General features: G+C 36.8%; 2 protein-coding genes across 3 annotated transcripts; both read right to left on the bottom strand.

Moving 5' to 3' along the window:
• Nucleotides 1-1,044: 1,044 nt before the first annotated feature.
• On the bottom strand, nucleotides 1,045-14,894 carry LOC100178941 (lon protease homolog, mitochondrial). 2 transcript variants are annotated; one of them, XM_009860097.3, is made up of 18 exons: nucleotides 12,999-14,894; nucleotides 12,545-12,711; nucleotides 11,897-12,108; nucleotides 11,365-11,551; nucleotides 10,821-10,913; nucleotides 10,221-10,325; nucleotides 9,603-9,762; nucleotides 9,195-9,339; nucleotides 8,756-8,843; nucleotides 8,117-8,290; nucleotides 7,512-7,655; nucleotides 7,038-7,160; nucleotides 5,603-5,719; nucleotides 5,081-5,221; nucleotides 4,640-4,808; nucleotides 3,013-3,224; nucleotides 1,713-1,877; nucleotides 1,045-1,485 (listed from the first exon to the last, which is right to left on the bottom strand). In XM_009860097.3, exons 1-18 carry the CDS (start codon nucleotides 13,414-13,416, stop codon nucleotides 1,330-1,332), a joined length of 2,976 nt encoding a protein of 991 aa, XP_009858399.1. In that variant the 5' UTR covers nucleotides 13,417-14,894; the 3' UTR covers nucleotides 1,045-1,329. The 2 variants fall into 2 exon arrangements, with proteins under 2 accessions (XP_009858399.1, XP_002131849.1); XM_002131813.5 differs by having other exon boundaries at nucleotides 12,545-12,708.
• On the bottom strand, nucleotides 13,912-14,769 carry LOC100181296 (methylmalonic aciduria and homocystinuria type C protein homolog). The gene has a single exon (XM_004225997.1). It carries the CDS (start codon nucleotides 14,767-14,769, stop codon nucleotides 13,912-13,914), a length of 858 nt encoding a protein of 285 aa, XP_004226045.1.
• Nucleotides 14,895-15,765: the final 871 nt, after the last annotated feature.

Here is a 15,765-nt window from a genome sequence, read left to right as displayed (position 1 = left end):
TTATAAGAGATGCGGGCAAAGATTTTGAAAATAATGCAGCAACAACAAAAGACCCTTTGGCGGGGAACCCGGGACAGTTCGACCCATTGCCTCAAATACCATCGGATTTCCCATTTTTCCCCAAGCTCGACAACGCCAATACAGTTGGTAACTCAGCTGAACATATTACGGTCCCAACTGTTATGGTGGAAGAGACAATAGTTTATTGTATGTTGTTTATCCTCCTGCTTTTCCTAATGGTTCACCTCGTACGTTGTGTGAGGACAACCCTTGACCCCTACAACACTGTAGCTCGAGCAGCTTGGTTTGAAACCCTGAACAAAGCGAAGGTGGAGTCGTTTCCTTAGCGGCATCAAGAAGAGCCACGGAAAGTAATTTCTTTATTTATTCCATCCGAGACAAGAGACGCAGAAGTAGATGGAATCAACTAAATACCGGTTAAACCGGTGCGGACAGGATTGTACCGGTTTTAACCGGATTGCAAGGACGCATATATATGCGAATGCAGATATATTGATTTGCGATTTCATGATTCTTGAATTTAAACCTACATTGAGGTACTTAACAGTGAAGTCACTGAAATAAATTAGACTGCTTACAGTTGAGCGGTTTATTGGTTTTGCATTATGTGGGGAGAGCATTTGACCGATAAGTGTTACAATATTAACCGCTTTCCTTCGTAAAACATAATATAAACGAACAGACTGTTCGACCAATCGATTATAGTTGCCAATGTTTATATATAGTAGGCTGGGGGAACATGGGACACCTTTTCATTCTATTTCATCGTCCCATTTGGTAGAAAACAAAGAACATTCAAAGAATTATAAAACCGTACCCTCACGACTCCCATTGACCGTTGTTAATTGCTAAAATACGCATCAGAATATTTATTGGATGTTGAAGGTGTCCCATCTTACCCCACTATAGAATATTAGTGTCTATGAAAATTATTTTCTAAGTGTTGGATTATCTGTCAAAAGAGTTTTAATCTAAGTTTCAAACTTTCACTTGTAATTAAAATTTAACGTCAAAGACCGTTGGTTAAAATAAAATATTCATGTTTTATTCAACTAACTTTACACTGCGTGAATTTGATGCAAGAGTCAAGTTTTTAACCCGACAGGTTACGAATTAAAGCTTAGGATGGAACAGGTGACATTTAACAGAGAAATTTAGAGATCAGGCGAAGACGAGACGACAATGGTTTTGTATCGATTAGAAGATTTCTTTTATTTCAGGTTCGAAGTTGATGTTTCTCCTTTGAGAATATTCCACAGATGACGCTCTAACACATTGGGTGGTAAAGTCGGTTGCTACATGCGTGGATTAGCTGATGGGTTGTCCGAAAGCAATCTCAAAAACCTCAGAGTAATGCTCCACGAAGTGGGTTTCAACGCCAGCTTTGATGTACTCAGCGAGGTCGTTGAAGTCCTTTGCGTTCTCCCGCGGGAATATGAGACAGCTAACCCCCGCCCGCTTCGCCTGCGGACGTCGAGGTGATGGATTAAAAAGCGGTTTTCGGAAATTGCATCAAGTGCAATTTATCGGTTGTTTTGCGCCCCAGCAACACCTCAATTCGATTGCAATCTGTCGCCGACGCAAAATACATTCCGGTGACGGCTCAGGGCAAGATTACGAACATTCTATTGACTCCAATCGATTCAACATACGGAGCAAACACAACCAATAGCGTTAGGAATTCGACTTACCGCCAGCGTTTTCTCCTTAATTCCACCAACAGGAAGTACCTTGCCTGTGAGCGACAGTTCGCCAGTCATCGCAATATCTTGTCTTATGGGTTGATTAAGGGCTAAGGAAAGTAGGGACGTGACCATTGTACAACCAGCACTTGGGCCGTCCTTGGGAGTGGCGCCCTGGGATATAGGGTATTAGGGACTTAAAACAGTGGGGACTTATTATACCTTAGGGGCGATAAACTGTTGGGTTTTTATTATTGAACCGGTAATTGGAAAATTAGATTTGGCAGAGGTTATCAAAGCCAGTGAGTCACACAGTGCGTAAAACACATTATGGTAACTTTGATATTGGGACATGGGGAATCACGTTTGTATCTCGGCAGCTGACGTTATACGCACTTATAGCGACATTACCATATTTTAACACAACACTAATGGTATATTATATACGTGTATGACATAGAAAACAAATATAACTTCTGTTATCTGTTGGTAAAGCTGTTTGCGGTTGTTATGGTTCGTTTAAGCTGTAAGTGTGTACAATATTAAATCGAGAATCGAGCCGATTGGGTGCAATATTAAAGGTATAGTAGGGTGGGGGGAGATGGGACACCTTTGACACATAATAGCAAAATATCCTGATCATGTTTTAAACAATTAACAACAGTCTTTGGGAGTCGTAAGGATATGGTTTTATAATTCTTTGAATGTTCTTTGTTTACTACCAAATTGGACGGGAAAATGGAATGAAAAGGTGTCCCATCTTCCTCCACCCTACTATATAGATTGTCTTTTATACAGGCGACCCTATGATACACGTATAGTAGGTTGGGGTAAGAACGTAAAATGAGACATGTTTTCATTCTGTTTTAACGTCACATTTGGCAGAAACAAATATTTACATAGTTATATTACCGTATCCTCACGACTCGAAAAGATCGTTGTTAATTGGTACAACACGACGAGGAAATGTTGGATATTATGTGCTAAAGGTGTCCTGTTTTACTCATATACACTACTGTATATTTACAGAATTATATAACAGTATCCTCACGACTCTACGAGAACGTTGTTAATTGGTAAAACACGAATAAATATGAGATAAAATGGGTAAACTGCATCCATCTTACCCCACAGTCAGTGGCACAGCCAAAAAAATAAGGGGGGGGGGGGGGGTTAATCAGAATTATTATCATTATTATTTTTTTTTTTTCTTTAAAAGGTGGGGGTCGCGACCCCCTAATCCCCCTGGCTGCGCCACTGCCCACATTACTATAAATATATTAGTAATCACGAAACATGGCAAACATACCTCTGGCACATGCAAATGCAGGTTAGCTCCATCGAAAAAATGGTTTTCCGGCTTCTTTCTTGCAAGAAAACTTCGCGCAAAAGTTGACGCGATCCTCGCAGATTCTTTCATGACGTCACCAAGTCTTCCAGTAAGTTCCACAGTAACGTCACCACCTTCTTTGACGTCACGCCTGCTACGTTCACAACACTCGATGTAAAGAGTCGAGCCGCCTGAAAATTAGCACGAAGTTAAAAAAAAATTAACAGTAAGATATGATAAGAAAATGTATGATTTGACTTTGGAAAACGTTAAATAGTTTGTGTGTATACAGTTTTAACCCGTTTCCCGCAATCTACTTTGAGATAAAAAAAGGCTAAAAATTTTTAAAAAATTTACATGAAATATTTTAAATTTACATTAATGAAAAGATCGTTTTAACGTTCGGTCATTTTGTATCTTTTCCTACACTCTGGGTTCGCTAAGCAGCTGTTTTTGACCGCAATCGTTTACCTTTGCTTGTTTACGGATGTTCAATCGATAATACACATGGTACAGTGCCATGACATTCACGCAGCTGTTAAGACGTATAGGGACCCGGTTTGGGATAAAGGATAACTGTGGCATTTAGGTTCGATTGCTGGATCAAACACTGTTTGAATTTCTTTATTGAGTCTGTCAGGGCTTTAACAAGACATTGTTAAACAATGGCGCGGGTGATGTGTTTTCGAAACAGTGTAAACCAATTGAAACGGTTTTATATTATTCTTGAATGTTCTTTGTTTAGAACAAAATGGGACGAGAAAATAGAATGAAAATGTGTCCCATTTCCCCCACCCCTTGACGGTTTAATTACCATATTCTCACGACTCTCATAGACCGTTGTTATTTGTTTAAAAGACGATCAGGATATGTGAATAGTATTTGCTACGGGTGTCCCATTCTACCCCACAGTACTTTATTAACGTTTATTTTATCGTGGTTTAAAAACCATAAACACCTCAGCGGCTTTGAAGTGAAATTTGCTGATTGTGCAAAATATTGTTTGTGATGATGAAGTTGTTTTGCGGAAATGAACCTTGGCCAAGACATGCGTGATTCAGTCACGAAATTGTGGGAAATTTGGCCGAGTAATTAGTCAACGTAGTGAATTAGCCAAGATAGAAGGCGCGAGAATCCTACATGAATTATTCAGAGGATTAATAGCTTAATCAAACCAACAAGACAGTAGTTTGATTTTGCATTAAACCCAATGTGGTTGCACGTACTATGGTATATGGTGCTGTGACCCACAGTTGTCTGCACGTAGTCTGGAGTTTGAAATTCGCTTAAGAAAAGCGATGTACAAGACTTGTTATAATTACAGTCTACATGGGTGCCGTGGCAATAATGAGGGCCTGCGCGCAGGTGTTGCAGGCCCGTATTCAGCGCTCTGTGGTGTAAGATGGATACCGCCACCACATAATATCCCATATTTCGTATTGGTCGTTTTAACTATTACGGACTCTCCTCTTAGTCATGAAGACATGGTTATATTTAACATAAACGAGCATGACTTCACACTACAGTCTAAACCCCATACAAACATAAATATGCGTTAAATAATCATCAACTTTTGCACAACTTCACCCAAAATAAACTTACGTACCCATAGCCGTCCAAGCCAACCCCATGACGACACCTGGTGGCGTGACGTCATACATGCGGTTTGACGTAAACGGGGGTTTCCCCACGAAATCCTCTAGATTTGATTGGTTAACAACAACACGATCTTCGGATTGTTCGTTTACAAGTTTGAATGCAGCTTTACGGTGGATCTGGAATATACGACGATACACATACAAGTATATTTGAATATAAATGCGTGGTTGGTTCCAAAATTAAAAAATGGGGCAACATCTCATAATTTTTTTCGATCCATTTGATGGTAAACAAAGAACATTCAAAGAATTATAAAACCGTATCCTCACGACTCCCATAGACCTTGTTACTTGTTCAAAACACGATCAGGATATCTGGATATTGTGTGCTTAAGGTGTTCCGTCTTCCCCCCACAGTACTACGTTACTGTAATAACAGATTATTTTACCTTTTCTATTTGTTGTAGCAAGCCACGTACTCCACTTTCACGACAATAATTCTTAATAAGAAGGTCCAACGCTTCGTCCTCTACAAACGCTTTGTCCTCGTTGAGACCGCATTGCTCATGGGTTTGTGGGATCAGGTATTTCTAATAAAACATGAAACTTTGAAAATATACTCACTTTGATGTTTTTCGGGTTCTATTTTAATAAGAGACTGACGATACCATTCAGGCAAAGTATATTTCTCTAATACAACTATTGGTTGGACTTGATTTTTGTTTGTTACGTTTTCGTATCACCAGATCGCTTAATCTGAATGTTTTCGGGGCGATTTTTATGTGTTGCCTATTGTGACAAAAAACTGTTCAGACGTGACGGATTTTGATTTTTTTAACAATTATTTTTGAAATTTTTTGAAATAATGTTTTAAGTTTTTTTTTTATTTATTAAAACCAATGTTTCTTAGCCAACTGTTACAAACATTGCACATCCGTACAGTAGCCTTGTTATCTATATACCAACCTTACCCGGGCAATCGCCGTTTTTTCCTCGGCGACGTAACCTGACACTTGAATCATTTCCATTCTATCTTTAAGTGGATCTGGTATTGTATCTAGTACGTTGGCTGTGCATATGAAGAGAACCTGCGTTAATAAGTAGAAGGGTTATAATTGTAATTGGGGCGGCAGGGCCAAAAGAACTGTTAAGTAAATTGTCCGGCGTTGTTGGTTAGCGCGTCTGCTCGACGCTGCTATAAGCGCGGGGAATGTGTTCTTAGGAAACCATACACAAAGTTACATATGTGGTAATTCACGGGCACGAGGTGTATAAAACAAAACACCCGTATTGTAACGACTGTCATTGCCCTTGCATGCGAGGTTAGTTACATACGTGGCCATTCAAGGGCACAATATGTATGAAACAGAAAAAACGTGTTTTAACAACTGCAATTGCCCTAGCATGCGAGGATAAATAAGTTACATACGTGGTAACTTGTAAGTGAGCACGAGATGTATGAAACAGAACACTCGCATTACCCTAACTAACCCTCACGACTGCCATTACTCTGGCATGTAAAGATAAACAAGCGTCATTCATTCATAATTTAAATAATAAAAGCAATGTCGAATTACAAGCAATGTTGAATTATGTGTTTATAAATTTGCATTCAATGCTCAAGGGACGACAAACATGGCTTTAAATATGGAGTGACATAATTATAATAAGCTACGCTTGCATAATTGATACAGGTGGAGAATGTGGTCAACTGTTGTATTCAAATTTCCTATTTGCATTCAATCCAAATGTAAATGCAATGAAAAAAGGTGCAGCATTTTAAAACCAGCCAAAGGCGCCAAAACTGCGGTGGTAAGGTTAAAAGGTCACACCTGGTAATTCAAAACGGCAATAACTAAACATTACAACGTATGAGGTCAATAAATATAAATTACTAAACATCAGGGGCAAATTCGCACAGTTTATTACAGCTATTGTGAATTACGACTGTTTTTTAACTGTGTTTTTACCTTCACCCACAAAGTAACAAATGGTAGGGCAGGGAAAGATGGGACATCTTTTCATTCTATTTTCTCATCCCATTTGGTATTAAACAATGAACATTCAATAAATTATAAAACCGTATCCCCACGACTCTCATAGATTGTTGTTAATTGTTTAAAACATGATCAGGATGTTTGGATGTTATGTGCTGAAGGTGTCCCATCTTCCCCCACCATACTATACATTCGTAAGCATGCACGAGGTGAATTAAACAGAACACCTGTGTTATAACGACTGTCGTTTTCAGCCCACACAAGGATAAAACAAGCAACATTCATGCATTCCTTTGATAACTTTTTTGTATTATTTGCATACTAGTTAAGCTTGATTGCTGTGATGGAAGCGATAAAATAGAATAAAGTGGTGATGTATTTTTATAAGTGTGAACGTTGGTATTTTTACCTTTGATAAGTCCACAGTAACATCCAGGTAATGATCCAGAAAGTTATGATTTTGTTCGGGGTCGAGAAGTTCCAACAAAGCAGATGAAGGATCACCTTGGTATCCTCTGCCTATCTTGTCTACCTGTGGTGGGAATGGGGTGGCTTGTTTATGGTATATGAATGTAATCTATTCATTTTTTTGACTTTGGAATATATGAATAAATTTAACTCATTAAATCTTGCGTTGGGGGGCAATGACAGTTGTTAAATAGCAATTGCTTTTAATGGGTTGTCTAAACTGTCAGCCTAATTGTCATGCAGAAAATACTTGTAAGTGTGCACGGGATGTACGAAATAACAACCGTGTTATTACGAATATCGCTGCCCCACCATGTGAGTATAACACAAGTTGCATTCAGGTGCATTAAACCTAAATGTCGTATTATGTTATCCCTCTCACCCCATGGGAAGTCAGCACCATTTAGAGACTTACCTCATCTATTAACACAAGTGGATTCTCCGTCTTTGTCTTCTTTAAACACTGTATCATCTTTCCAGGCATTGCACCCACATATGTCCTCCTATGTCCCTTAATCTCCGCAACATCATGCATTCCTCCAACACTAAACCTGAAGTACTGAGGAAAGGGTTTGTATCAGATGAGGAGCAATATTAAAGAAGGTTCATTCTATATTAGTGAGGTCATAGAGCAAAGCACTCCATGGGTCCTAGGATTTAGGCCAGAGTTGGCCCATTTCCCCAACATTGTATATATGGGTGAGGTCCCGCAGCGTGGTACGTCATGGGTGCTAGGATTTAGTACAGGCTTGGCCCGTTACCCCATCAAATTCATTTTCATTTTTTCTCTGTGTTTGGATAAAGATAAAAGCTGCAGTCAAGATTAGAAAATCAAGACTGAATAAACAACTTTATAGCACTTCCCCCATTTACTTAAGTACATACTAATATTAAAGTTTGTGGTAGATTAGTCAAAGACAGGAAACTTTGCAACATGAACAACTTTGTAGAACCTCGACCTCATCCATTAGAGCAGAAACACAAATATTGGATTACCCCATCATCTCAACATCCACTAACCTCTCGATTAAGAGCACGAGCGATTGATCTCGCTATGCTTGTCTTCCCAACACCTGGAGGACCATGGAAGCAAAGGATCTTCCCATGAGTATGGGATCGGAGGATGCTGACAGCTATGAACTCAAGGATACGGTTCTTAACGTCATCCATTCCAAAGTGATCGTTTTCGAGGATCTAATTGAATCACTATTTACTTTACTATGTCTCTCTATATATAGTAGGGTGGGGGAAGACGGGACACAGCACTAAATATCCAAATATTCTGATGGTGTTTTAAACAATTAACAACAGTCTATGGGAGTCGTAAGGATCGGTTTTATATTTTTTGGGTTTTCTTCGTTTACTACAAACTTGAACGAGAAAACCCTACTGTATATAGAGAGCATGGTGGGGACCCTTAGGCATGGCATATTATGGGTCCTTAGGTTAGAATCGGCCAATACCACCAACACCTGTAGTGCTACCTCATAAACCTCATCATTTTTTTGAAGCCTGCTACTTTCCCAAAGGTAGGTGAAAGGGGCGCTAATGGTATGGATGGGAGATCTTCCCTTGACATCTCAAGGTCAGATGCTTCCCTCTTGTGTTTACATATGTTTGGCATAAAAACCTCCTTAATCACCACCTAAATAAACAAACCTCTTTTGCTTTCTTTATATCCACGTTATCCTCACTTGATTTTCCCCATGGTATGGAAGTTAACCAATCCAAGTAGTTTCGTGTTACACTGGAAATATAATATGTTTTATTTAGTATAGTAGGGTGGGGGGAAGATGGGACACGTTTTCGTTCTATTTTCTCTTTCCATTTGGTAGTAGGTAAAGAACATTTAAAGAATTATAAAACCAAATCTTCACGACTCCGAAAGACCGTTGTTAATTGTTTAAAACACAATCAGGATATTATGTGTGTCCCACTAGTGATCACTAGGTTGGAGCAATTGCCGTTAAGTGTCTTTGCCCAAAGACAAAAAGAAGCGACGAGCCTTGAACCCATTAGCTTTGGGTTAGGAACAGGCGCGCTAACCACTTTGCCGTGGCACCAGAAATAATATAAAAAATACTCAACTACAACATACTTAAACTCAGATGAATGGTTGTCAAGGAAACCAAGTTTATTCAATTCTTCATCAATGACTTCTTGTATATGTTGTGGTACAGTCAGTTCTTTTAATCGAGATCGAAATTTCTCTTCGATCGCGTCTTTGTCATCTTTTTCCAAACCTGGGAAAGTAAAACTAGAGTTTAGGGCCAAATACAGATTTATGAATTTCAAAAAACTTATATAAGATGGAGATAGCAGAGCTCCACCCGGCGTGCATGACACAGTGGTTCAACTATTAGAAAACATATTTATATGGTAGCTTATAAGTATAAGCACTCAATACGAAGCGGGTACGAGTGTCTGAAACCGAATACCCTTGTTATAATAACTGTCTTTTTCCAGGCACGCGAGGATAAATAAGTTACATTCACTCATATCCTACCGAGTTCTTTCTTGATGATTTTTAGTTGTTCCTGCAACATATATTTCCTGTGTGTGGCTTTCACTTTATCCTCAACCTCTCGGCCAAGTCTTTGCTGCAACTTACTTAGTTCGAGTTCCTTCTTAAGCAACGAAAGCGATTTGTATAACCTCTCTCTTACCTAGATGATGGGAACAAAAGTTTAGGAAACTTGTGCGCCTTATTTATGGTATAAATTCATTAAATATATAATTTTGGGTTACACAGGCTTACTAATAACATTAGGGCGATTTCTATTCTATGTGGGTGAGGTCCTTGTCAAGGACCTGGGATTTAGGCCAGAATTGGCCCGTTACCTAAACCATGACAAGTTGTTACTAATAAAAGGATCCTAAAAACTTGACTTGTTAAGTAGAAAAAATATGATTTAAAAACAAGAGACAGGTGATGAAAAGTGGGTGGGGAAAAGGAAAAGAATTAAAAAACAGGATATTTAAAAATAAATAAATTTTGACAAAGATAGCAAATTAAGCTGCATCCCAGGTCTACGACAAGAACCTCCAATAAAGCAATTTACTTTGTCTGCTTGCCATACAAATTACCAAAACAAAACATAAGCTAGAAATTATAATTAATTACATTCATTTCCTCTAATACATCTTGTAGTTCATCTGTTGTGCCGCTGCTCAGTGCTGCTCCCATGTCACTTAAGTACACGGGGTTGTCCATTACTCGCTGTCCAGCCTAGAAAGATATTTAGTTAACATTTATCGACAAAAAAATTTGTTAATTAGGAAATATTTATATTTATATATTTTTCATCGTGTTTTTATTCGATGATAATTCTATATTAACAGCTGGTTATTTAGAACTCAGGTGATATTTATCGATAAAATAACTTTGTTAGTTGGGAAATGTTTCTATTTTGTTGATTTTTTACCAAATGGTTAATATATGGAAAGCTGATAATTTGGAATTTGGATTGTGGTAAAACACACACATACATATTCACTATTCATACATTGGAAAAAGATAAAAAATATGAGGCAACCATGGTATGGATTTAAGAAACGTGTTTTTCTTCACTATTAAACCCAGCAGTGTTAAACGCTCATACCAACAGAAAATGGAAGATTGTGCAGATAAAGATGCTCAAATGTGATCCAAAGGTACCACCAAAGTTTGAGGAGATGAAACTGCTTTTGAAAAACAAACTTGCAATTAATTTAAGATGTTTACCTGTATTATTTGAGCCACTGATTCTCTGTATAAAGGATTGAGAGAAATAATGTCCCGGATTGTCTTCACAACTTCAGCAGTTAGTGCCTTGATCTATAAATACAACTTATAGTTTCGAAAAGAAAATTGAGATCAGCCAAAAAGTAGATCACAATCAGAAATAGTAATATTCTGTTCAACATGGCTGGTTTTTACATTTTTTTTAACTTAAGTGTACACATTTCTTCACAATCAGAAAACATTTAACATAACAGACAAAAGTTAGTTATTCTTTAGCATGGGTGATTTGCACAGTAAACAATAATTCATAGCAACTAAATTCCTACAAAAAAATAAATTTAAAATTTTAAGCAACTTTATTTTTTTTAATTTACACTTTTTCTATGCAAAATCTAGTGAATGAGTTCCTACACAAAATAGAATTTAAAATCTTTTTCAACAAATTTTCACTTTTCCCTACACAAATTGTAATTAAAATTTTACACTCTTTTTCCAAAAATTATACTTTTACAAAATAGAATTCAATATTATCTAATTATCTTACATCCTCTGAAGTGGGAATCTCGGGGTTTGGAATATTTTCCACTTTTCCCATCAATATTCCCTTCGTGACTTGATTCTCCTCATTTGGCTTCACTTCATTTTTGTCTTCTTTCTTTGATCCTTCATCCTCCGGCTTCTGATCAATAAGGATGTCTTCTTCTATGCTCATGGCCTCACATAACTTGATCCTTGGAAAAATAAATATTATATATGATATAGTAGGGTGGGGAAAGACAGGACACCTTACAAACAAATAGAATGAAAAGGTGTCTCACCTTCCCCCGCTATATATACTAAAATATAAAATATTATAAATCCTATATATTGCAATAACGTAATCTTATATATAGTAGGATGGATGAAGATGGACACCTATATAGTTGGGTGGGAAAAGACGGACATTTTTTTAATTAAATTTTACTAAACCAACATTTTTTTATGTGTAGAGCTATTTACTATAAAATATATATCAGCAACAACAGCACAAAAGAAGTAATATTTTGTCTTAAAAGCATGATTCAAACCAACCCTACCTCCTATGTCCCATTACTATCATTCTAACTTTGTCGCCCATATCGTGCATCTCATGGATCTGCACGAAGGTTCCCACGGAGTAAAGATCACGCTCCAGATCATCCACAACATCCACTTCATTATTGTCATCTTTTTTCACAAAGACACCAGCATATGGAAGAGAGAGAGAAATCTTTCTTCTTAGAACTTCCATTAATTTCGGATCTTTTATCTGCGGAAACAATCAGACATTTATTTTTGGGAAAATTTGCTACAAGAGTGTAGAAAGTCTCACCGTCACTCAGTTCAAGAAGATCCCAAAAACCCCACAGAGCTTAGGTTATATACTCATAGAATAAAACATTGAAAACATATATACAAAAAAAACAATGGGGTCAAAGTTAAGGAGTTTAAAGGGGAGACAAACATACAACTTAAAGGGACAAAATATACAGCTTTGGAATTTTAAAGGGGACAACAAAATGGTTTGAGAAGTAATGAGACATTAACAAGTGTATTGGATTTTTTGATGCCATTCGAAATTTAATGAAATAATCAGAAAACTTGTATTTTAATTTATATATATATGTCATTGTCAAATTTGGATTTTAGGCAAAGAAAATAAACATAAAGAATCTATTATAACGTTGGTTGAAGACAATTCTCACCTCAATCATTTTAATAAACTTCGGAAACACAGGGTTCCTGTTCACAGCAATAATTGGAACATTTGGAAAATTGTCAGGAACGGTTAACGCACTCAAAGCTACTGAGTTAGAGTTCCCCAACCCTGAGTAAATTACTTCTGGACGTTTATTTTCCTCTTGCTCAACTGCTGGAGTAATAAAGCATAGTTAGATGAAAACAGGACTAATATACATAAACCAGCAAAAAAAAATTTGCTAAAAAGTTCAAAAAATTTAAGAAACAATCGAAACAGTGTAATAAAATTTCAACTTACAGTAGAAAGAAACTTACCTATTTATACCAGAATAACAATAAACACAAATGGTTAACTAGAGATAAAAAACATCCTCAAAAAACTTCCTTGCGTGACATGGGAACAACATGATTGTTTTCCTGTGTGATTGACAATACTTCACATAACACAAACATAAATACCTTCTTGTTCATTATTCTCATTGGTAACAGGCTTATCATCATCGTCTTCTTTGCCATCATCTTCATTATTCCCACTTGAAGAGGAGGAAAAATTCGCAAAACTTCTTGTCAGATTAAAATTCCAATTTGACTTTGAAGGATTAAAAAGCAAGGAATTGGTAAATGAATTACCAAGCACTTTATGTTTGAGTCTAGTTTGTGATAAATGCGTTTTGTGTAAGTGGCCAATATCATGTTTTCCATTTATAGTTGATTGTTGCAAGTTGGAATAAATATGAAGTGTCCTTGTATGGTTCTGTAACAAGCCATTAAGACATTGTTTACTGTGCGTGACAGTTCTTGCAAAATTCATATTACTTCGCAGTATTTGGAATTGTTTATTTGAACCTAAGTGACAACGGAGAGCCATAGTTCTCATACCAGCATCAACTATGCTGCATTTTATTCGATTGCCAGAAATTAATTAAAGTGCTTCTGTAAGAACAGGTAATTCTGAATATTTATACTGATGTCTGGTGCATAGAAGTTTAGAATTAAATAACAATAACAAACATCATATTAACATTAATTAGAAATATATTTAAATAAATTAATGGGAATCCATGTTTGAAACTTGGTACAAACAACAAATTGTAAACACGTATAAAACTAGTAACAGCACAAGAATTTTGTGTATAATATTCAAGCGGTAAAATTATGTTTTTTTTTTACCATAAACCACAAATATTTATTTAAGGGGGTTTATATATTAAATTCTTTTGAATCGTTTTTATTCTGTATGGTTGAGGTCCTTTAAGAACCAGATTTGGTCCAAAACATAAATTAATAAAATAGTAGGCTTGTAGTATTTGTCTGTGCAAACTATTATCACTTGCAGTTTATAAAATAGAATATAGTTATTTGATATCTATGATTACACTGTTTGGTTATTCACAATTTGCTGTAAAAGTTTCATTCGATCTTTAGGAAGGGTTAGAAAATATAGTGTTTGAAGTTCGCTATATTTCTCTTTCACTTGAATTACATCTCTATAAGTTGAGTCTTTCCAATTCCCATTAAATTTCTCCAATAGATCAATTCTTTCAGTTCTTGTCTTTACACAATCTGTTGGCTCTAGTTTTGTGAGGTTAGCATCTTCTAACTCAGTGAACACAAGAACTGCTCTTATTGCAAACCAACCACCATATTTGGGATGAACGCAAACGCCGTAAATTTTTCTTTTTCCGCCCCAAGGGTCAATAGAACCTGATGTACCCTCTTTAGCATTGCAACTATCCCTGCAGTGTCCTTTATTTTGATTACGGTCACCTGCAGCATCACAATGAGATGATGGTTCTAACTTGTTAAATTCAACTGAAGGTTTTAATACATGCTCCCTCTGATAGTAAAACGCAGCACCTGCCACGTGAGCTGCAGTTTGCACCAACACTTTAGGTCTCCGGTTTGGTAATATTTCATAATCATACATAATGGTTATACCACCAATGTTCAAGCCAGAAACAGTCTCGTTTAAATGGAACGCAATGCATTCATCGATTGGATCCTTCGTCTGCTTTTGCGCCAATAAATTTTCCACGTTGGGCAGAAATGCGCTTTCGAAAAACGCCGGGACAGTTAGAACTACGGCACATATAACGTTATCTGCATATGGGAGTTTAAAACACGGACGAACTGTTTCGTTGTACCATGAAACTTTGAATAAATAGACTTCCATTCCAAGAGGGTTTAACTTGTCGTTTAGATGTTTTAGCAAAGTACGCGAGGTGTCCATAGCCAAATATGTCTTCCTTTCACTGAATATTTAATAATATTTCGCTACCTTCACTTCAGCTTTATTATAAATTTGCAGTTTGGAAACCTAAATGACGCAACAACAACATCAAAATTGAAATCTCGTGGAAAACGAAAACAACAAAAAATCAACACATGAGAAACATAAGAACAGATGATACGAAAGTCGTTTACGAATACCGTAAGCACACCCCAATTATTTATTGAAAACACAATTCTAATATAAACGTAGTTAATGGCAACATACAATGTACATTTAAAATGGAATATTTTAAATAAATTTGAGCACAAAAATTAGATACGGTTAAGATAATGGGGCAACTCCAACCAAGATTAAAGATCCAATGGAGCGCCATCCACACGACTCCACCCACATAGAATAGAATGAAAATCATTAAGCTTTGTTCCAACTCGATAACAAATCTTTGTGTCGATTAAAATTTTCAGTATGACGATTATGGTGAACTATGTCCCATCGTTTCATCCATGGCCCCGTAATTTCAGGGTTGAAGGCGGAATCGTCTTCTTCCTGTAGTTAAAACCGATGATATTAATACACTATGGTATAGGATAGAGCTGCACACACACACATAACTACACATGCACGTTAGGCGATCGCCTCGTTTAGAAAAGTGTGTGCACATAATATAGTAGGGAGGAGAAAGGCACCTTCAGCACATAATATCCAATTATCCTGATCGTGTTTTAAACAATTAACAACCGTCTATAGGAGGCGTGAGGATATATTTTTATAATTCTCTAAATGTCTACTAAATGAGACGAAAAAATAGATTGAAAATATGTCCCACCTTCTCCTACAATATTGTATAACATAAGACATGTGTTTTTGTGAAACTAACATATAACACAAACGGTAACATATGACACAAACACTAACTTACCACTTTCTTCATCAGCAATTCACTTCTGTTGGTTTCCGTAAGTTCCTCCCAATCGATGACGTAATTTGGGTCGT

This window comes from Ciona intestinalis, chromosome 4, assembly GCF_000224145.3.
Source record: "Ciona intestinalis chromosome 4, KH, whole genome shotgun sequence".
NCBI lineage: Eukaryota > Metazoa > Chordata > Ascidiacea > Phlebobranchia > Cionidae > Ciona > Ciona intestinalis.
The sequence above is the reverse complement of the archived record's forward strand: the minus strand, read 5'-3'. Positions and strand labels throughout refer to the sequence as shown.